This window comes from Nothoprocta perdicaria, unplaced genomic scaffold (genome assembly GCF_003342845.1).
Source record: "Nothoprocta perdicaria isolate Ctin4 unplaced genomic scaffold, notPer1 scaffold_19, whole genome shotgun sequence".
Taxonomy (NCBI): Eukaryota; Metazoa; Chordata; class Aves; order Tinamiformes; family Tinamidae; genus Nothoprocta; species Nothoprocta perdicaria.
This window is the reverse complement of record NW_020455093.1, coordinates 5,908,740-5,930,670: the sequence shown is the minus strand read 5'-3', so window position 1 is coordinate 5,930,670 and position 21,931 is coordinate 5,908,740. Positions and strand designations below refer to the sequence as shown.

General features: G+C 40.4%; 1 protein-coding gene across 1 annotated transcript in view; it reads left to right on the top strand.

Annotated features, from left to right (window-relative positions):
* Positions 1-588: 588 nt before the first annotated feature.
* TRAPPC12 (trafficking protein particle complex 12) overlaps positions 589-21,931 on the top strand; it is a 41,592-nt gene continuing 20,249 nt past the window's right edge. Inside the window, exons 1-5 of the mRNA XM_026037070.1 lie at positions 589-1,802; positions 4,977-5,093; positions 10,756-10,869; positions 11,695-11,833; positions 18,542-18,654. Of these exons, the coding sequence (XP_025892855.1) occupies positions 594-1,802; positions 4,977-5,093; positions 10,756-10,869; positions 11,695-11,833; positions 18,542-18,654 (1,692 nt within the window). The 5' untranslated portion in view covers positions 589-593. The remainder of the gene's footprint in view (positions 1,803-4,976; positions 5,094-10,755; positions 10,870-11,694; positions 11,834-18,541; positions 18,655-21,931) is intronic.

Sequence of the window (21,931 nt, the reverse complement as noted above, 5' to 3'; positions counted from 1 at the left end):
CCCCGAGCCCTGGAGCGGGACCCCGAGCCCTGCAGCGGGATCCTGAGCCCCGGAACGGGACCCTGAGCAAGGCCTCGAGCCCCGGAGCGAGGCCCAGAGACGGACCCCGAGCCCCGGAGCGGGACCCTGAGCCCCGGAACGGGACCCCGAGCGAGGCCCCGAGCCCCGGAGCGGGACCCTGAGCCCCGGAGCGAGGACCCTGAGTGAGGCCCCGAGCCCTGGAGCGGGACCTTGAGCCCTGCAGCGGGACCCTGAGCCCCGGAACGGGACCCTGCGCGAGGCCTCGAGCCCCGGAGCAAGGCCCAGAGAGGGACCCCGAGCCCCGGAGAGGGACCCCGAGCCCCGGAGCGGGACCCCGAGCCCCGGAGCGGGACCCCGAGCCCCGGAGCGGGACCCCGAGCCCTGGAGTGGGACCCTGAGCAAGGCCCCGAGCCCCGGAGCGGGATCCCGAGCCCTAGAGCGGCAGTCCCGGCTCGTGGCCGCCCCTTTGCGCCCACGACGACACGGGGCCGGGCTCGTTGCCACACTGGGCTGTGGCTTTGGGTGAGCCCCGAGTCACGGAGCTTGTTCCTGTGCCCGTTCYCGCAGGCGCGATGGAAAGCAACGGGAGCAGCGCCAGGGAGGCCCGGAGCACGTCCGATGAGGAGGACAGGAGCGATGGAGCCGAGCAGAAAACTCCGGAGGAAATCCTCTTTCACGAGGAGACCATCGATCTGGGTGGAGACGACTTCGAGTCCGAAGGGAATGAGACGGTGTCCGAAGACTCTAATAACTTTATAGATAAGCTCAACGAGCAGATGATGGAGAGCGTCATTATTTCGGATTCTCCGAACAACAGCGAGGATGAYACTGGGGAGCTGGGTTGTCTGCAGGAGATGGTGGAACAAATGGAAGCCAAAGACAATCAAAAAACGCAAGTGGAAATGGGTCAGGAAGAGCTTTTAAGTAATGAGAGTGAAACTGAGCACGAAGAGACACCCAGGGACGTTTCCGAGATTGGGACAGACGATCAGGCATCTCTAAAGGAAGAGGCGGTTCAGGAGGCAGCGAGGGAGGATCTGCCCTCGATGAAGAGCCTTCCTGCCGAAACGGGAGCCCGTGCTGGGGAGCAGGGACGCGAGGAGCAGGCGCCGTTAGCCAGCGCTGGCAGAGCTGCTGCCGAGGCCGAGCCCATCCCCGTGTGCACCATTTTCAGCCAAGCAAACGGGGCCCAAGCTCAGCCACAGCTGTTCCTGCAGGATGGTTTTGAGCCGCAGATGGTAAAATCCCCCAGTTTTAGTAGTATAACCGAGACTCCAGTGAAGTCTAATCCACAGGTCGTTCAGCCGAGTCCTAGCCTAAGCAAGTTCTTTGGTGATACTGTGAACACTAATACTTTAGCTTCTGATTTTTTTGATTCGTTTACCACATCCAGTTTTATCTCCGTCAGTAATCCCAATGCAAGCTCTTCAGTCCCAGAACAAATGTCCTCCGTTTCTTCCACTGGAGACAGTTCTCATGCTTCGCCTGACCCTACTTTCTCTATAGGAAATGGGAGAACTGAAGTAGGTGGTCCTCCAAGCTCCTTAGAAATATCTCCATCTCCCAAGCCCTTCTCCCAAATCCAAGCTGTTTTTGCTGGGAGTGATGACCCATTTGCTACAGCCTTGAATATGAGTGAGCTAGATAGGAGAAATGATGCTTGGCTTCCTAGTGAGGAGACCAGGAATGTTCTGATTTCGGTTGCCACACAGCAGTACAGCACTGTGTTCATAGACAAAGAGAATCTCACCATGCCCGGCTTGAAATTTGATAATATCCAGGTAAGAGTCTGTGATTATATCTTTAATCTCTGGTCATATTTTAGAAACACAGAATAAGAGCTCTCCAAAAATTGGGGCATCTCCATAGTGCTTCATATTGTTGGCTAAGGTCCCTTTGTATTGCACCAGTCTCATGAGCAAACTTAATATGACTGTCTACTCATACATGAAAGGTCTAAAATCAGATCTGATCTTAAGTCATTTCAGTTAGAATCTGCCCATTCTTGTTAGAAAGTTTATGCTCCCATTTTGGACGTAAACTAAACCAGAAAGCTGTTCTGGGAAGCCTGAAGGACAACACTTCTGTTTGCACTGCTAGAACCAAGTAGTAAATAACGTTTTCCACAGCAGTGTTTGCAGTGCTGTGAATAATGTTGATGCCGACTGGAATTGGGTCATCATTATCTTTCCTAAGCTGTGGAAATGCATAAGTTGTACAAGGTGAGTGCGGGATTCTGATTAGATTTTGAGAGGAARGGTTTAGTAGTGGGAACCCATTTCCTTCTGTCAGGGCTTCCCACCTGGTGCAAGAGCGGCATTTTCTTCACACTCTGGAGAAATTTAAATCAAATCTATTGAACACTTCTTGTGAAATATTTTTTTTCCAGGCAGCTCAGCAAAGCCAAGCTATGGCAGTGGATGTTTATTTCTCAAAATAGGCAAATCCTTCTTTTCATACCTACAGCTCTAAATTGTTGTCTAGAGAGCTGKTGTTGAGGATTTAGTTATTTAATCTTAATGACAGCATAATAAACATTATCAATTCTTAAGTAAAATTTAGGGCAGAGAATGGTCTGCAGTAACTTCCCAGCCCGCAGTGACCATCAGAAAAGTTTTTGGAGTGAATGAAGTCCTGATTTGCAGCCGACAAATTTTAAGTTTCCGTTTTYGTGTCTGTCACTAAAGCAAAAATGATGAAAGATTCAGACACACACCATGCTGCTGCTTCCTGCATTAGTTTTATCTTACAACATTTGTCACCATAGAACCAAATAATTAGGATGAAAGCAAATCCTGCAATACTATGCAGCTCTTTCTGTGCTTCATTCTGCCTTTACAAAAAAAAATCACCTATTTTGAGCTTGTTGAATAATTCAAGATTGTAATATTTCTCCCCTAATAACCAAAGAACAATTTCTGCACAAACCCAAAGGAGAAGGTCATCTCTTTCTCTCTTTTTACAATAGTAATATTTAGGGGAGGACACAACCTCCATATTCTCTTTTCTTTTTTTTTTCTTTTTTTTTTCCATATTCTCTTTTCTTTTTTTTTTCTTTTTTTTTTTTCCAATAATTCTTCCTCACTTCCTTCTGAGGATTCAAGGATTAAAAGGTTGCTTGCCCTGATCATTCCCAAAGCTGGGTTATTTGCATATATGCAGATGCAGCATCAGTGCATCGTTGAAAAGAAGACATTGCAAATGTCCTGCTGTAAAAATCAAGGAAGGAATTAATTTATAAGCAGCAGCGTAGGTGTGTTGGCAAGGAGGCAGGTTTTGAAGGGCTTTATACTTAACACAACTTTCCTCACAGTCAGTTTCTGCTTCTCAGTGGTCTGAGTGCCCTTCCTGACTGGCCTGGCAGCCTCTAGTTTGATCTCAGTGTTCCAAGTGCTTCTAGTGCTGCAAATTGTGCATTTAGTTGAAATTGTCATTGTAGAGTGCTTGAGATGTCACCTGGAACATTGTGGAAGGCTTGTTTTCCAAGTTAAACCTGCATATGACAATGTTCATTAAAGCTTTGGCAGGAACAGTTTTATGATGCTAAATGTCAATACAAGATCCTAAACCGTGCAGAAGAAGATAGTTGAAAAGTGCATTTATAGTGAACTTTAAATGCTCCAGGGGAGAACTGAGATTTCCTGACCTGTGCTGAAGAGCTCAGCACGGTTTGGTTTTGCTTCCTCATTCAAAAAGTGCTTGTTCATGTTAGAAGAGCATTGTTCTGAAGTTGCATGAAGCAATTCAAAAAGAGAAATATTCAATATTCTCAGGTTCAACAGTCTGCTACTTCTGATGGTTTCAAGCAATGTTATCTTAAAACAGTCATGATTGTATTCGCTATAGGTGAACCTGGGTCTATACCTGTGCTTCCTGAATGGGAACCAGTCAGGAGAGTTACTTTTATTCTGCCTACCCACAGCAGTCGTTGTCTGCTACCTTCCATTTCATTACAGCCCTTCATAAGTAATATTTCCTTCTCCAAAGAAGGGGAGTGGACAGTTTCTTTTGCACTTGTTTCCCTGTACACACTCCGATTTTAAAGGTGGAAATCTTGTTCATAGGATAGGTAAAGCATCAGAGGTGAAAACTTTCCAAGTCATAAAACAGTAATTGCAATCTTTTTTCTCATGAAACTAGACAGAAAACATAAATGAATTTCCTGTCACCAGCTGTCGGAAAGTAGCAACATTTGATATCAATTAAATGGATATCTTTATCCTAGCTAACCTCTGTTTTATACATYTTTTTTAGAGCAAAGTCTTAGTGTTTTTTCCCTCTGCTTGACACCTTAAATATTGCATGCTATTCTCATCCCACGTATCTGAAAAGATGGAATGGGATTAAAGAAAAGGAGATTAGAGGAACAGTTGGGAGAACAGCATTTGTCCATTTAAGTGGTAGTGAAATAGCAGCGTTTGCGTTACAAGATAACAGGTATCTGAAATCATAATAGCAGAAAGGGTGTCTTACTGTTTGTTAAAAGGTTGCTATTCACTTTGGCTCTCGGTCAGAGTTTAGTTTCTGTGTCTGCTTGAGGTTGGCTGATCAAACGCTCTTACACCTTTAGCTTGGAAATTACACCTTTCAATATAGTAACAGTCAGTAGAAATACCTAGTAAAATTTACTGTGTTTTGTAAGTCTTTAAACAGTATTTTATTAGATATTTGAAGGATACTGAGAAGTAAGCATGCCTGTTTTTTTTATGCTAACTGACACCTGAATGTTAGAATGAAGAAAGAAGAATTAGCAAATAATGTGAAGTAGGTCTAGAAATTCGCAGTGAAATGCTGCCAATAGATATGTACGTATATTCATTTCACAMGAAACCTGATGAGTAATAAGCATTGCTCGAGGTAGAAAAATTTTTTGCTCAGCTTTAATWCAACAATTTACTGTAATGTTGGAAAGTATCTTACATTTCTCTTTGTTTTTTCCTTCCATGGATACCAAGGGAGATGCAGTGAAAGATTTAATGCTTCGCTTCTTGGGGGAACAAGCTGCAGTGAAAAGACAAGTGTTAAATGCCAACTCCGTAGAGCAGTCGTTTGTAGGCTTGAAACAGCTAATTGTAAGTAAGAATGTACTTCATCTTCATAATTCAGGATGTGTTAAATACCCTGCTTCTCTCAAGATAATTGGGACCTAATGACCGTGAGAAGGAAATAAAGAATGTGCGYGTGTCTGTTCTGCTCCTGCAAACGTAATAGTAGTGATGCTGGGTTCTAAAGGATGTAAATGCAGAAGTTAGAACCAAGCTAGTTTTACATAATGTAAATGGTTTCAAAGTAGATTTTAATGGTTTTGTTTGTTTGTTTACATATATATTCATGTTGTAGTGTAGTATTTTATTAAAGGTGAGGCATATCTGTTCGTGTGATAAGCAAAGCTGATATGATAAATTTGGCGCTTTAATTCTCTATTTTAGGGCAGAAAAAAAAACTTGTTTCCATTTTTTTTATTATTTCTTCAATTCAAAAAGGTTAAATAAAATACTTACAAGTGTATAATTTCCCCTGTCAAAACCTTTATCTTAACATAAATGTCTGTAACTTGCAAGCAGTTACTTTTAGTACGCAGGCAAACCTTGCTTTGCTCTTTCATCTGCTATATTCCTCTCAAATTTTGTCTTTAAAGGCTATAATAACTTATCCTAGTTTTCTCATAATAAATACAAATTTCTTAATCATCCTGATAGCTCTTCTACAAATTCCTTCCACTTTCAGTTGGTGTTTTATTATTACCGTGTAGACCCGAGCACAGTATTTAAACTGTTGTGTTACAGATGCGTTGTACAAAGGCCACTTCAGCAGTGAAGGATTCATATGGAGTCCTTYAACTTATTGAAAGGTGTCATCTTATTAGCAGCTCATACAATTGTCAGAATTTTCTTTATTTCTGTTGTTTCTTTCAGTCAACTTGAAGCAAAAGTTCCTAGTTGTGGAGGAAATTACTTTGCATTTTAATGAYCAGGTTTTACTGTTTCCATTATTCTTCCATACAAAATATCTGATTCCTGTTTAGTGAAGTGGCCCTACTGTATATGACAACTTTCTAAATTACATCTGCAGATGTAATTACCAACTCCATTCATCAGGATCATAAAAAGAGTATTTTGGATTGATGCCAGAGTACATCCTTGAATAGTAAATTAAATAGATGAAAAGGTAATTCTGTGGATAGGATGAAGTTAATGCTTGTGACAAAGAATATTGGTTACCAAGTTCCTTCTTTTAGGATCAKAGTGCAAAGTATGTAGGCAAAAGCTTCTTCAGATACACTTAGTAGTCAGAAAACAAATGTTACCAAGAAAATAATACGCTGCTCTTCCTAAGGTGCCTCGTGATGAGGCCTCCAACAGCAGCATYGTTTCTAAGACCGGTGGCTCTTCAGCAGTAACGGGCTCAGATTGTTAAACCTGCCTAACAAAATAGTTGGTGCAGGATGAGTTTGAATTCTAGCTGGTTTGAATGGAATTCATATCAGGAGGCCAAAGATGGTTATGTCTGTGTACTGCTGTTGCTTTATTGAACAACTGCWTTTTCACATTTTAATTTCTGCTCTGGAATAAGTAACAATCGATTGGAAATGCATTGCTGGTGTGGTAATATTGGGACAGTTCTGCTGCCGAATTGTGTTCCAACCACTGTRGGGCTGCAAGGGCTGCAGAAGCACTGTCACAGTCCAGCAATGGAATTTTGTAAGTTTATATGCCTGTCATTGTAGTGATAACTGGTAAATAATAAAATTACACATCTGTAGAGGCTCTTTATATGATTCAGCTGAGAACAGAAAATTTTGAGGTTTCAGTTTTCAAAATGCTGTATTGTTCTAGCACAGGAACATGCATTTGCCTGTGTAGTAAATAAATGTAAATAATAGTCTGTCTTCACTTTGCATTCTCTTATAGTAGCAAATAAAAATAATGCATAGAAGAGGTAAGCTGCAAGTAAGCTGCAATTTCTGTTCCTCCTTAGATTAGATTAACTTTTACCTTCATCCGAACAAGCAGTATGACATTCATTATTACAGATCTTACTGTCATTTGGAATGGAATGATGTTTGCAATCATAGGAAAATTACTTTCTTTTTGATATTTGTCATACCTAAAAAAAAGACTCCTGTATCTTGCCATTATAAATATGTAGTAATAGTTTCAAATATGCAATAATTTCTTTAGGTTACTGGATAAGGAAAGGGTTACTAACTACATTTTCCTAACCAATGTGTAAGTGCTCTGTCAGTGTAATTTACAGAAGAGAAGAATGTCATAGCTAGTGGAGGAGGACGTTTTAATCACTTTAATGGTGGTGCATGTAGAGTTAATGACTCCCTTTGAGTCTCTTTTCAGCAAAAAATCACATGCTATTACTTATGCATGTGATTAATGTTGGGCACTTGCATGTGTTGTCAAATATAACAAACTTGGGTGCACTGTTATGGCATGCATATTTGCTTCAACAAGCTAGAACTTCTCCTTAAAAATATGTGTGTTTTATTTTTTTGTGTTCCTTTACTTTTGAATCAGTGAGCAATTTCCAACCTCTTTGTAGCTGATTTCAGAGAAGAGCAGAGATACCAGGAGCAGAAACAGCAATTGGGGGCCAGTGGGGAGAGGTTGTGTTTCTACACTAAAAAGCCTCAATTTATTGGATAGAATTTGGATGACTTGGCTCAAAACTCTTTTCCTCAGAGGCCAAGTAATGTTATAAATTCTCTTCATGTGTCAAGTGAGTTCAGTTTTCACTGAACACCCTTATTGCAGACATCCAGTCTGCAGCTTCTTTCACAGTTGTGCCAGTCATTCCAGCTCTTCTGCGTGGCCTTTTCTGCTTGACAGTGTGATTCCAGCTGGATTTTAGTCTTATCTGCTGCATCACCTGAGTTTCACTATCTTCATTCAGAAAAAATAATTTATGGCATTGTGTACAAAGAAGAAATACAGAGACTTCTGCAGTCTCATGTTCTCTCAGCTTTGTTCAGCTGTAATTCAAAAATCAAACAAAATTAACCTCTGTGGGAAAAATTTTAAGGACAGTTACATGTGGGATAGTGGCATTCAACTACATATTTTTTCCAGTCCTATTTTGTGAATATTGTCTTTCAGGCATTTTGAAAACTCTGATAATTAACTTTCTTATGACACTTTTATTTAAAAAGGAAGAAAYATTGTAAATATTTTTCTACTCATACTACAGATTTGGCTTGTGTCTTCCCAGTGTCTTGGCTTGTGCATTTCCAGATCTGAAAATTTTATCAGAATTTGTCACTTATTTTTGTAATATTACCTATTTCAGTTAGTTTTTAGGGTATTTCCCCAATACCTATCGCTGTAACTAGGAAGTCCTCTGATGGGTGATGAGACCACGTTGTTTAGGGGATGGTTCCATCTGCATGTGAGGAAGAACTTCCTTCCTGTGAGGGTGACAGAGSCCTGGAACAGGCTGCCCAGGGAGGCTGKGGAGTCTCCTTCTCTGGGGATCTTCCAAACCTGCCTGGTGCTGCCCTGTGCCCCGTGCTCTGGGTGTCCCTGCTGGAGCAGGGGGGTTGGACTGGATGGTCTCTGGAGGTCCCTTCCAACCTCAACCATTCTGGRATTCTGTTCCTGTGGRAGAACCTGCCCTGCTCGCCAGGGTTTGCCGAGTGCTCCACAGGCAGGAGTTTCCCTTGCGGAGAAGGGCRCTCAGATTCAGCTGAAAGGTGGTATCTCCATCCACCCATTTAAAAGAATTACATTGATTTCATAAAGTCAGACCTGATGTGGAGATATCAGTTGCACTGAAAGTGTCTCTGAAGTCTGTAAGGGAAACAATGTGCTTACTGTTTKGGGGTTTTTTTAAAAAACATTCTTTGTTATATGGACTTTGTGATACGTTTGGCTAATGTCGTGTATGGGAAGAGGTTTTCCTCTGCCAGGCTGAGGAAACAGCTCACTAACCTCTGTGTTAGTGAGCTGTTTGGTATAGTTCATATACCAAACATATTTATTTGGTATATGTAATCTGGGAATCGGCATTATCTGTGGAGAAAATGTTCTCATACAATTTGATGCAGAAGGGCTGTGTCTGGATTACTGTGGTAGCGTTGGCAGTTTTCTCTTGGAGACCATCCATCTCTACCTTTGGTGATGCACCTGGAGCTGTAGTTTCCATGTTTGCTCTGAAGGATATTAGGATTTACAGACAACATTCTTACCTGGTGTTTTCAGGAACAAGGAATCCAGGTCCTAAGGGCTTTGTAACACAGGAGACAAAGCAGTGATGGAACCTGCCAGATTTTGAGGGGGGGGGATCAAGTACCTGGAAGATTTCTGGCAGACGGACAGCTCTGGCAATTATAACAGGGGCTCAAGTTGCCAGAGCGAATAACGTGTCCTGCTTGAGTCCAACTAAGCTCTCCTGGTTTAGCTTCCACAGAGACCTATGCTCCATGGCCAGCAAAAGAGCTTTGCTTTTGCAATAATGAGGAGTATTACGTTTTATTTTCCAGTGAAGACTGCTGTCACTGTGGTTGTAACTCTTGCCTCTCCTGGCTGTCTTCTGCTATAAAGAAAAACATCTTTTCTCAATGTCCCAAGTCGTTCCTTAAAACTGTAGCACCTAAGCTGGTCCATAAATGTTCCATCGTTATTTTTGACTCTCATTCAGGAAACAAAATTAAGCAGTGCTATATTCTTAACTCTGCTTATGGTCTAAGGGTAATAGGAAGTTAATTTGCCTCTGTGGAAGAGGCATAAAGTTCAGGTAATCTATCTGCATGCCTTTCTGCTTTTCAARGCAGGTAAGAATTTATGTTGAAGGGTGTTATAAATGCCTATCAGTTCTTGCCCTCCCATAAGGCCACAGAGATCTCATAAAGAAAACTGCCCTGCTGCTCTGCATTTATGCTGCCAGTCAACGTCTGCATTTCCAGCAGAATTCAGAATTTTATCTAGAATTTGGCAGTGCAGGGAGGTAAGGTCATCAGTGCACTGAGGGCTCTCTTGATCTCTCTCTATTATTGTCCTTTGAGCAACTAGAGCTGCAAAATAGAGGCCAGGGGGTAGAAARACTCTTCAGTTGCTACCAGTAGTTTTTCTCGTGTACTGATTGCACTATTAGCTTGTTTTCCAAACTGTAAATAACAGAAATCATTTAGAAGAACGCCAGTTTCAGGTGAGTGTCCAAACTTCAGGAGCATTGAAATAGATATTTTCTATTTCTTTAAGTTTCTCCAGACGGAGTGCTAAGTTTCTGTCATATTTGGTCATTATTTTTTAGTGCATTTAAGAAGTCCTGTTTGAAAGAACTGGCGTCTTATTCTCCTGTAATGAAAAGCACAGGTTTTACAATGGTGCATGTCTCAAAAAAWTGTTCTGTGTAACAGAAACATAGGACAGTTTAACTTCTCTAACTAAACAAGATTTTCTTTTATGAATTTATGAATGATTTTTGTTTTAAAGAATACTGCAAAGTTAGCCTTTAAATGAAAATTCAGATGTTTATATTTCGAATATGAAACTTTTTCTGGTCTTATTATCATTTTATGCGTTAAATTATTTTTTGTCCTCCACTGTTAATAATAATACAAGAATTATGTCTTCTGGGTGGTGTTAGGAAACATTTTGATGAAACAAGCTGCATTAAGGGTTATAGTCTGAAATACTGAGGTCTGTGCAGTCGTCAAAATAAGCACTTGTGCATTTTAGCTTTTTTGGGTTTTTTTTTTGCTACTTACTCTTTTCTTTTTCCCAGAGCAGTAAAAACTGGAGGGCAGCAGTAGACCTGTGTGGGCGACTTCTAACTGCCCATGGTCAAGGATATGGAAAAAGTGGACTGCCTACGAACCACACAACAGATTCCTTGCAGGTGTGTGGAAAACYACCTCCATGCCCTTTCTCCAGAGTATTCCCAGCCCCATTCTTTTGAACAGGCTCAAAACTTCTTTTCAAAATTGTTACCTAAAAAATAAGCTGATTAATGCATTTTGGCAAGTCACTTCTGCTGTTTTCTTACGTAAAGTAGGTCATAATTTTAAACAAAACATTTTTAAAAAGTAAAACTCTTGATTACATATTTTTAAAGATGGATAGACTAGTAAAAATATGCTTTGCTTATCTCAGACCCCTGACTTTGCTAATATTTATAGACTGTATATAGATAATGAACTCTGTAATAATATTTCAAATATTAGAAATATATTTTTTTGTGATTTGAAAATAATAACCCAAATTAATAAAGGCTCATGATACAGTTCTACTTGGAGAAATGTGAACAGCAGGCAAGTACTGTGCTGGCCCTAGTACTATATAAATCATGGAAATTCATTGAAATCATAACAGATGTTTAAAATTACATATTTTTTAACATATAAAACGTGGACTGATAAATCTTACATGCTATCTCAATCTAATTAAGAGATGTTCTGATTTTGAGGTGGGCTAGCTTAGTTTGTAAGCTTCTTCAAAAACAAATAGCTAAACATCACTCCTTTGGGTTTTGTTATTTTAATGACCTTGTAAAAAGCTTTCTGTGAAGAAAGATGTAGCGTAAGTAGTGATTCTAGTCCCAAAGTATCTTTACTTAATCAAAAATATTTAGGAAAAAAATTCAAGATTATTCACATATGCCTTGTGATTGAAGCTAATAACAGACTTTGGCTTTTGCTTTTTTTTATATGTATTGATTTTCTAGCTGTGGTTTGTGAGACTGGCATTATTGGTAAAACTGAATCTCTTCCAAAATGCAGAGATGGAATTTGAGCCATTTGGAAATTTAGACCAGCCTGATCTTTATTATGAGTATCACCCTCAAGTGTACCCTGGACGAAAAGGTAAGGTACTACTTTTAGCAAGTGCTTTTTATTTCTGCCATGAATTTGAGGATTTTTTTTGACTCATTATTAGCTTTGCTTTTATTTTAAAATATTAGTGGACTTTTGATTTTTTTTTCCTGTAAGAAAATGATTAGTTACTGTGTTAAATTGTTGTTTTCATTAAGAGAGTTACAATAAGGGAAAAATTACTCCATCRTAATACAGGTTTGCAGTATATTTTCATGTTTTCAAGATGCTGACAAAACATTGATTTTAGAGAGGAGTGCTTTTAGTAATTAAATAAAATATTGTGGCGTAGTTAATAAACTAAAATAAAAAATGCAGTTAAATAAAACAGTAAAATGTAACTTTATTATATATCCCGTTGATGAAGAGGGGGAAAAAATCACCAAGCAGTTATTTACTGTGCCCTTAGATTAATCAAATATTTTATTATTCAAATAGTTTCATTATTTGGGATAGTCCAGTCCTCCAGGATTCTAGATACGAAAAAAATTACTATTCTTAAGAGCAATTTTTCTCCTTTTTCAAGTCATTTTATAGTCCTTTTTTTTCCCCTTAATTCATGAATCGATGGATTTTCCTCTGATAAAAAACACGTCGTCGAATGCCTTGCTGGTTTTRGCTTTCATATTTAAACGCCCATTCATGAGATGTTTGTTACAGTTTTAATAGGTAGCTCCATTTGAACCCTGTGCAAAATTCAGTGCCTTTTATGTGAAATGATGGTTGTAATGGCTGATGCCATATCGATGGCATCACAGATTTTGAGATTGCTAGAAAAGGGCAGCTGGGCTCAAGAAAATTCAGGATCTCTCACGGATGGTCGTTTCCCCCCTGCTGTGATATGAATGAGTGATGAGTGATATGATATGGTCAGCTGTAACCCAACAGGACCAGTTTGGACTTCCTAGAGCAGGAAAGTCACACCAAGTGAGTCGGCATCTTTCAGACAGCCGTGTTTCTTGTCTCGGATATATCCCGGCCCCTGAGAGAGATGTGTGTCTTTTGCCGGTGAGGGAGGTTCTGGACATGAGCCTGGACATCTTTTCGGGATTAGCTGAGGTCTGCCCATGACGCAGTTCAGCACAGAAGCAGCGGCCTTTCCCTGGCCACTCGTCAGTGACGTTGAGCCGCRTCGCCCCGTYCGCAASGTGCGGGACGAGGAGGAGGAGGACGAGGWGGAGGAGGAAACGGTGCCGCRGGCAGCTCCGTGTGGCGCCGGCCCCGCTTGGCCCGCGGCTCCGCAGCGCTCACACGCGGCTGCCCTTCCAGGTGCCCCCGTCTGCAGAGAGGGGCAGAWACGTCGCCGTGTGGGTGCTTTTCTGTTTCCAAATAGATCAGTGCTTGGATCGGGAGCTGCGTGCCGGGTTGCTTCCTGCGCATCCCCCTCCTGCCCTTGGGCGTGGGYGCCGATGTAAGGCGGCCTTTTTGTCATAGTTCTCGTGACTCATGGATTTGGGGATTTTCACAGTGTTCTGTCTCCTGATTTATGCAGCTTGTCCCCCTTCTGCTTGTCTTTGTTTCTGTGTTCTTCATAATACTTGATAGACCTCTCGTGATGGATTAGCCAGCCCAAGATATCCTTTGCACTGCTGATGCCTGCCTGTTTGGCAAAAGAGTGAGAGCCAGGAACTAAACTGGCACATGAAAATGCTATTTCATTCTTTTATGAGATAATTTGGGCTTTTTTCTGGTTAATAGACCAGTAAGTTACAGAAAAGTTAATGCTACACAAATGAGTGTTTTAAAAGCTACAGTAATTGAGAATAATTTATTCTGAGAAGAAAAACCTGTTTACAGTAAAACCAGAGCTTTCATTCTGTAGACCRGAGTTCTGTTTGTGCAGTTCTTTTTTCCTCTTTTTTTTGACAATATAGCATGATCTTTATTCTTCTAATGTGAAATCAGTCTTACACTCTCTGATAGGAAGTGCTAAATAAGGAACATATTATTAAATATTTAATTGTAAGTGCTCTGGCAACTGATTTCATGCTGTTTGCTTTCTCATGAACTCTGTTATTGATCCTCACACAAATGTGTTTTCAAGTTGTGGCGGAATTGTGGCCGCAGGGACCTAGCAGCGTGTGCTGCAGTGGGAGGACCCTTTCAGATGGACAGGGAAAGCTTTCGATATATACATACGTTTCCCTTCAGAAATTAGTTTGAGTCTATAGGCATTGCTTTAGTATATTTTGTTAGGCTTATATTTCTTCTTTACTGCTAACCAGTGTTATTTTCCCATCTCCATCAGCTTCTGGTTAGTGGTAAACCTGAAGCAGAATGGGAAGAACGGCAGAACTGTTCACTTGCCTTAATATATTCACAGAAAAAAATGAAGGGAATCAGACCATTGTTACATGTGGTATTTTAAATTCACTACGTGTTTTAGAGTTTCCTAATTGTACCCATGAAATCTGCTAATACAGATTGAATAAGTAACAGACAAGCAATATGGACCCAGATGGGCACTTAGAGTAGTCAGAGGGACTTGCAAATACAATTTTTGCTAAGGTAATGCAGACAGTTAAGAAACATATGTATAAATTTTTAAGAGACTAGAGTGCCACCAAAATTTTTAATTGTGCTTTATTTGCTATATTTTCATAGATAGCACCAACTTTATGTCGTATTCCTTAAAAATGACTGACTGTGTAGATAAGTTACTCATTTCCAAAATCTGTCTTTCTAGATGACTTTCCCCAGTGAAGGTGGTGATCCCTTTGTGGGAGGACATGGGTTACTGTTTTTCAAATCTTTCTTTTCTATTTTCTATTCTTCAGTGCAAATAGTATCTCTGAATTACTGAAAAAAAATTTTGCAAGCTTTCAAAATCAGATCTTAACTCAAAATAATTTACCTATACTGTGTGCCTTAAACATACAGCCGAGCAGTAAAGAAAAATACTTTTTGACAATACAACATTGTTCTTTTTTTCTACAGAGTATTTAATCTAGCACATTGATTTTTGCTATAGCTCAGTGTTAGTATATTCCGTCTTGCTATCTTATCTTGTTTTACTTTTCCGATGTAAAAGGGTTTACTGAAGCAAGTGTAGATTTTTTTCCTTACCCCTAATCCGCTTTTTAATTAAATTTTGTGTTCTGAATTCTTCAACCTGCCCTTTAGACCTACCTGGCACTACTGCTATAGATGGACTTCGGGTCGTGAGCAAATGTCGTTACCTCTTCCTGTTTGTTTTCTTGTTAACCAGCATAAAATAAAAAGTTATGGCCCTTTTTAAAGTTTCAGACCCACTTCAGCATCTCCTCTTTGTATGAAGAATGCTTCAACTCCCAATCAGCCTCTCTTTCTGATATGTGTGTTGTTATTCTATCTATTAACATTTATTTCTTCTTCTGTCTTGGTTGTAATAAAGAATTGTCCTCTGCTTAGGCAGCTAGAGTTTGAGACGATTTCTCAGTCTTGTTCTGTAATTTCCTCCTCTTGCTGGGCACAGTGCATAATTCTCTGCCTCATTTCTGAACCTGGAAAAATGTCTCCTCCTTTTCCCCTTTTTTAATGGTATTTCCTTAGGTCTCCATTATTTTGTGGAAAGTTTTGTGTCTTACTGGGTTTTGGTGCCCTTCCTGTGGCCACAGACCTTTAGCTGAACATTAGCATATATTTGCTTGAAAATAAATTCTAGTAAGATTTCCRTTTTGGAGATGCATAAAATTAAGAAGCTATATCTATTTTAACCCATGTTTCCAGCCACTCAGAAACATCTAATTCTTCACAATCTTTCTTCGAAAATTTTGCTCTTAYGTTGTTATTTATTATTTTATACCATTTCAGCAGTGTGGTTTGACACTTCTGTTAAAAGAAAAATTACTTCGACTTTAACCAAGAGCAGAGAATCGTTACCTGGAAAACAGCAACTTTAAAAGAATTTTTAAACTAGAGTGCATAAATAGGACAAGGCAGAAGCAAAACCCTCACCAGGTCCTTAACTGCTTGATGCTGAAATATCAGTTGTTTTCCCAGTGAGGCTGACACCAACTGGGGCAAACTATGAACCAGGTGTGAAGAAGTGTCTCTTCAGGCTTTCACATCATTCTTTTTCTGAACTTTATCTGAGCAGACTCATCACGAGTATAACCAGCTGGAATATTTAACTGCTTGTAATGCAGTAGGAAAGTACTGGTTGTTATTCCTTCCATCACATTGACAAGAATGGGATTGGGGAGCGATTTCTAGGTTATATTATTACAGGGACTGAGCTGATAGCGGTGTCTCTGAGCTAGAATCGCAGGATAACACACACACCAAATAGAAATATATATGTCTTCAGGGAACCTCTCGTGAATGGTTTTGGTTTTTAGTGGCTTCAGGGGAAGCTTGGCCATTTCCAGAGCTTCAGCAGCAGCCTCAAACCAGGGAGGCACCTGGTGAAACCCCCATCCCGGTGGATGGAGCTGGTGCCGAAAGCAAAGTCGGAGCGAGGATGACAGATAATTCGTAACAAAGATCAGATTTGACAAATTTCCAGTGATAGTAAGTAAAAACRTAAATACTACATGATTTTATCAGCRTGGTTGGTTAATTCTTTTTTCTGTTATCACAATCTTCAGATAAAAATGATCAAGAATATTTTTTCTATGTCAAATTGGAATTGTTAGTATGTCATCCTTAATAGGCAGCATAAAGTCTACAGTGTTCATCCCTCTAAAGGAGAGGCACAAGAGAGCTTCTTTACACATGAGTTTGTAGCCTGGCACTGATTCAGGGGTTGAGGAGGTCAGTGTTGCATTATCCTTACTGTGAGTGCCTGAATTTTGTAATGTCTTAGACTATTTGTCCTTAAGAAAAACAAATAACGGTGTGTTTGTGTCCCGTGTTTTGCCTGCAGTTGTAAATAAATCTACTTTTTCAGTTGTTTCGCTGTGCCATTCAGAATTCCTTAATTGTTGCACAAAAATGCGCAGAGGGAATAAGAAGCTAGGAGCTAAGCAACTCAGAAATTTCTGTGCCTGTGATTGCTAAACTAATGAAAATGTTTTCTGGTTCCTCTTGTTTTAGTAATTATTAAAACTACATATTTAGCATAGTGGGCATTTTTAATTTGCGCACAATTTGATGTCAGATATTTGATTCTATCTATGTGGCTTTATAGTTAATGAAGCTTGGAATTGTTGATGAACACTTCTAAACAAACTCTACATGTCCAACTTATTTAAGTAGCATTTAATTTCCTTTCTCAGCTCAGCTTTTTACATCGCCTGGGATCTTTTTAGTCGTGCCTTTGTTAAGCAGCATTTGTAGCAGTCACCTTATTAAGCCTCAGTTCTTTATTATTTTTCCTTTGTCATATATTGTCAGTGTTCATTACAAACATCTGTAAAATGTTAGGAAATACATTTATTTAAACGAGCCGCCGGAGGTGCTYGGCAAGGGGGAGGGCGGCGTTCCTGCCGGTTCGTGCGGTGCCAAGTGCAGCTGTGGGCACTCGTGTTCCTCACGCCCGCGGCTCCTTCACACCGGCTCCTCACGAGGCCGCCGCAGGGAGAAGCCGCCACCGGCAGCAGCCATGTTGCGGGGCGAGAAACCCGGAGCGCTGCCGCTCAGGCCGCCATCCCACCCTGTGGCCTGCCCGCATGTGCAGGGCCGGGTGTCCCCTCGCACCGTGTCCCSTCCCCTCACACCATGTCCCGTCCCGGTGTTTGGGCGCTGCTGAGGCCTCCTCGTGCGCTCCGCCTGCCCCACAGCCTTTCCGGCTGCTGCTCCCGCCCTTCCATGGCGCCACCCCGGCCTTGGGCGGCCGCCTTGGCTCCAAAGCAGCCCCGGGGGCTCTCGCYGAGGCTTCCCCCAGGCCTACAAGGTCCTTCTTGGGGCCTTTCCCTCAGACAAGYTCAGTTTGTTATTCTGCTCTCTCAGCCTTCAGAAAGCGACACATAGTTTGGGTGCCAGAAACAATACGGTAGTAGAACCTGTTCATTCCCCCCCGCCTTTATTTATACCRGTTCTTATACTGGGAAAAGCTGGAGTCATATAGTTCTTTCTATACTCATATAGAAACATGTTCATGTCCATACAGAAAAATGCATTAAATACCCTACCGTTATGTAGATAGATCTCACAGTAGAGTTGTTTGGTGGCTCGTTGTGGAAGAGCCAACATTGAGAAGTAAAGCACAGAGTAAAGACCTCYTTTTTTTGCTTTAAGGTATAATGTAGGGGTTCTTCATATCTGCTTTCTGCCTATTTAGAAAAATAAATACATACAGCTAGTTTTGCTTGCCCAGATTATATACATTTTAGCAGGTCTACAATTCCACCTTAATTTTTCTGCTTAGATTGTAAGATTTGCATAGTTATGAAATGTCAGGAGTAATATTGTAATGCAACTTGAATAATCTTCCATTTTTAGCCTATATTATAATTGGTTTATAAAATTCTTTAGCATGCATTTTTCTGTGTGTGCACTTTGTTTTTGGAATGTGGAATTAGGTGCACCTTTTTCATGCTTAATTATGTATGGTGTGCCGATATTTATGTATTGAAAACATTTTTACAATATGTTGCATGCTCAAAGAGCAAAAAGGTTTGCTATTTTCTCATCTTTCAGATCTTTAATTACAAGAAAATGAGATTTGAAAGGTAAAATGGAGTTTATCACATATACAAAGAGAAATGCCTTACATAATATAGGTAAATTGTGCATGGGTAGGTACAGCAAAAATAATAATGTTGTTTATGATTCTAGGTTCCATGGTTCCTTTCTCCATGCGTATTTTACATGCTGAACTTCCTCAGTACCTCGGGAATCCTCAGGAATCACTTGATAGACTGCACAGCATGAAGATAATCTGCGCCAAGGTAGCATTTGTCCATGCAACAGCATCTTGTAATGTTTAAGGAATATATATATTTTTTGTCCTTACCTAGCACGTATGATTTGAACTGTCGTATCTTAACTCTGTCGAACAAATGATACAGATGAAGAACCCACTAATGCATCATTTGCTCTTTTTTTGCCTGTTAGGCTGCAGCCTCCTTCTCCCTGCTGCTTGGTAACTCTGCTGCCTCAACATGTGGACTGGTGGCTACAACAGAAAACATAATTCCCGTGCTTTCTTGCTTGTGCCAAGCAAGGTCTCAAAGAAAACAGTGCCACATATTTGATGGCAAGTGGGAGAAGCTTTTTTTCCCCTCACTGAGCAGCATCCAACTATGCAATAGCTGTTAGTGACCAAGACTGTGCTCCCTCCTTCAGAAAGTGCCTGGATGGCTGGCTTGGGAAATGCCAGGCACTTAAACTTTTTGTCTTGTTTTCTTTTCCAAGTTGCAGTAATACAAAATTAAGGCCTGAATGACARTAAGGGATTTGTCAGTGCTGAAAATTGAGTGATGGTGTTGTGCACACTATCCATATCTCCTTCCACTAAAGCAAAMACTCTGCGTATTAAGCACCCGTCCCTTAATTTTTAACACAAATCTTCCCTGGTAATCTAATAAATGAATGACTGTAAATGTTATAAATTGYGTTAATCCCCTGCAGAAACAAAGCCTTATTGTTTTATCAGAGACACTTAAAATTTCAAAACTGTTTATTATATACGATTGCATTTTATCTGCAGTGTTCTTTGGAAGTCTCCTATATTTACTCATGAAAATGAATTGAGTAATATAAATGAAGGATTTTTATTAGTATAATTGYCTTAAGTCATAAAATAAACTTGTCTCTTAATGCAGAATAGTCACTGGGATAACCAAATATTTAGAGTTGAAAAGCATTATCTTTCTATTATGAGGGAAAAGAGGGAGGTTTTTGGTCATAGATAATGAATGTGGCATTTGCTGTAGAGTTGGAAGGAATTTATTTGGAAGCTCTTGAGTGATACAGCAGATCTGGCCAAAAGCAAGTGTTAGAGGGCACTTTTTAGCACTTCATGAATAATGTTTCTATTCAGGACAGTCTCATCTAATATTGCTGCCAGCCCCTTCTCTCCAGCCTTTGCCTTGGGCACTTGTAAGCAGGCAGTCCCCTCGCTTTGCAGAAATGCTGCAGTTGTCATAGCCCTCCTCTGCTCCCCGTGTTTGCTCACCCTAGCTGCCAGGAGAGAGCAGATGTTCAAACCTTTCAGTGATCTGGCATTAAGTGTAATCTTGTCTAACTTGGGTCACAAATAGTCTCCCAAAAGTTAACTAGTATCTAAGCTCTTTTATCCTCTAAAGAGCAGACAAAATTGTGTGTATGGAGTGAGGAGGTGATCCCGGAGCAGGCCCTCCTCATCAGCCATCCAGCTACCTTTTGCAATAGAAACATCTTAGTTACCATGTAATAAACCCTGATTCTCCACCAGTTAAGTATTACTGAACAGAAGAGGAATGAAAGAGAAGGAATATTAACTTCTTCCCCCTTCTTAAGTCATCTAGAAGCTTGAGGTGGCTCTGCCGACTTGCTTTKTCTTAGATTTGGTTTGAACATAAACTAGACTGGAGGGATAATGATGGAAAAAATGGATGAGATGAAAAAGAAATAAAGGGGATTTGCGAATAAAAGATCCATTTTTCTCCCTGCTGATTGTTCTTGAAGAACAAATCCTTTTAAGCATGTTCTACCGGATCAACCTCTGGTGGCTTCCTTTGCGTACAACTCTGTGTACAACTCTGTGTGATCCCTTGTGGCCTTTGCAAAAGATTCTTTGAGTCTGGTTTATTGACTTTTCCAAGGAATCCCCCATTCTCTGCACTTACTGTCAGTTTCTTGTTGGCTGTCTCCTTATTCTGAATTTGTGAAGCTGCTCCCAGATGATGTCCGGATGGGAGCAACTTCCCTTGGGCAGATTCCACCAGGACCGGGGTTCAGAAGACCAGACAAGCCACTCACTGTGCTGATGGCCACTGCTTTTTGAAGCACAAAACACGGGAAGCTGCAAACAAATACATTAAATTACCATCCTTCACAGGGGGATATTCCTGATCGGTTATCCCAAGTACCTCATTGCAGATTGCTTCCGTTTTTTGCATTTAATTAAATCCTTTGTCTTTCGGAGCAGCTCAGAAACAGCTATAGAAACAAGAGTGTGCAGAAGGAGAGCTTGTAGTAGTAAAGGCATTTTTGAAAAGCAGTTGTAAATTTTTGATAATTTAACCACTTGACGTTATGCAGGATTGTCTGGAAATCCTGTGTGKTTTTATGTTGTTTTAATTTTTGTGTGGAATGCTCCTAGCCTAGTAATCTACATCACATGTGGAGTGKTCACCAGTGGAGCACATAACGCTTAGGAAAACCATGGCAAAACAAGGAAAGTAGCATAACGAGTGTGTATTCATTATTCCTCATATTTGTACATGACACTTGGGAACCATTTGGGTTATAACAGAATTAATTGGGGAGCTTTCAACCAAAAGCCTCCAGTGTTTTCCTTCAGTGCTTTAAAAAGTGGAAAAATAATCTCTGGTCATACTTATTTACAGAAGGGCATACAAGTAGTCATTATATAAATGAGATGATCTTGAAGTCAGGAAAGCTAGAAGAGAGAAAGCCCTATTAAATGCTCACCTAGTCTGTCTCTTTGCAAAGCAGGGCTGTTTTTCAGCTTTTAATGAGCCAACCTATGGAGCTGAGACCACTTCCCCWGGGAGGTTATTCCAGGCTAATGCTGATATATTCTTATCATATGAAAATTTGTCTTCCTGTTCTGTTTTTCTTTCTTAATGTAATTTCATTATTCCTATCTGATACCTCTTCTTAACCTCCTGAATTCCCTCTTGCTTTTTCTTCTGTGCTCTCTAGAGATAGTTGTCAACTTCAGGTGGCCATTAGACCTGAAGTTCAATCCATAGGCACTTTGTCAGCATTCTGGTAACTCAGTCTCTTCAGTCTGTCTGTTCTTACATATCTCTGGTAACTGAACTAGGATTGGAGCTTGAGCGAATAATCATAATTTTATTTTTCCCTGTATGGGATTTTTTTTTCTTTTTATCTTTTTTAGTATGCCTGCAAATTTATAATCAATATTTGGTCTGATCTTTTACTTCTCTTGTTGGGAATGAAATAATCTCTTAAAGTTTCGTGGGAGAATGTGCTGAAATTATTGTTGTCTCTGTGTGGTCACTGGTCTTCCTGAAAGTGAGTTGCTTCAATAAG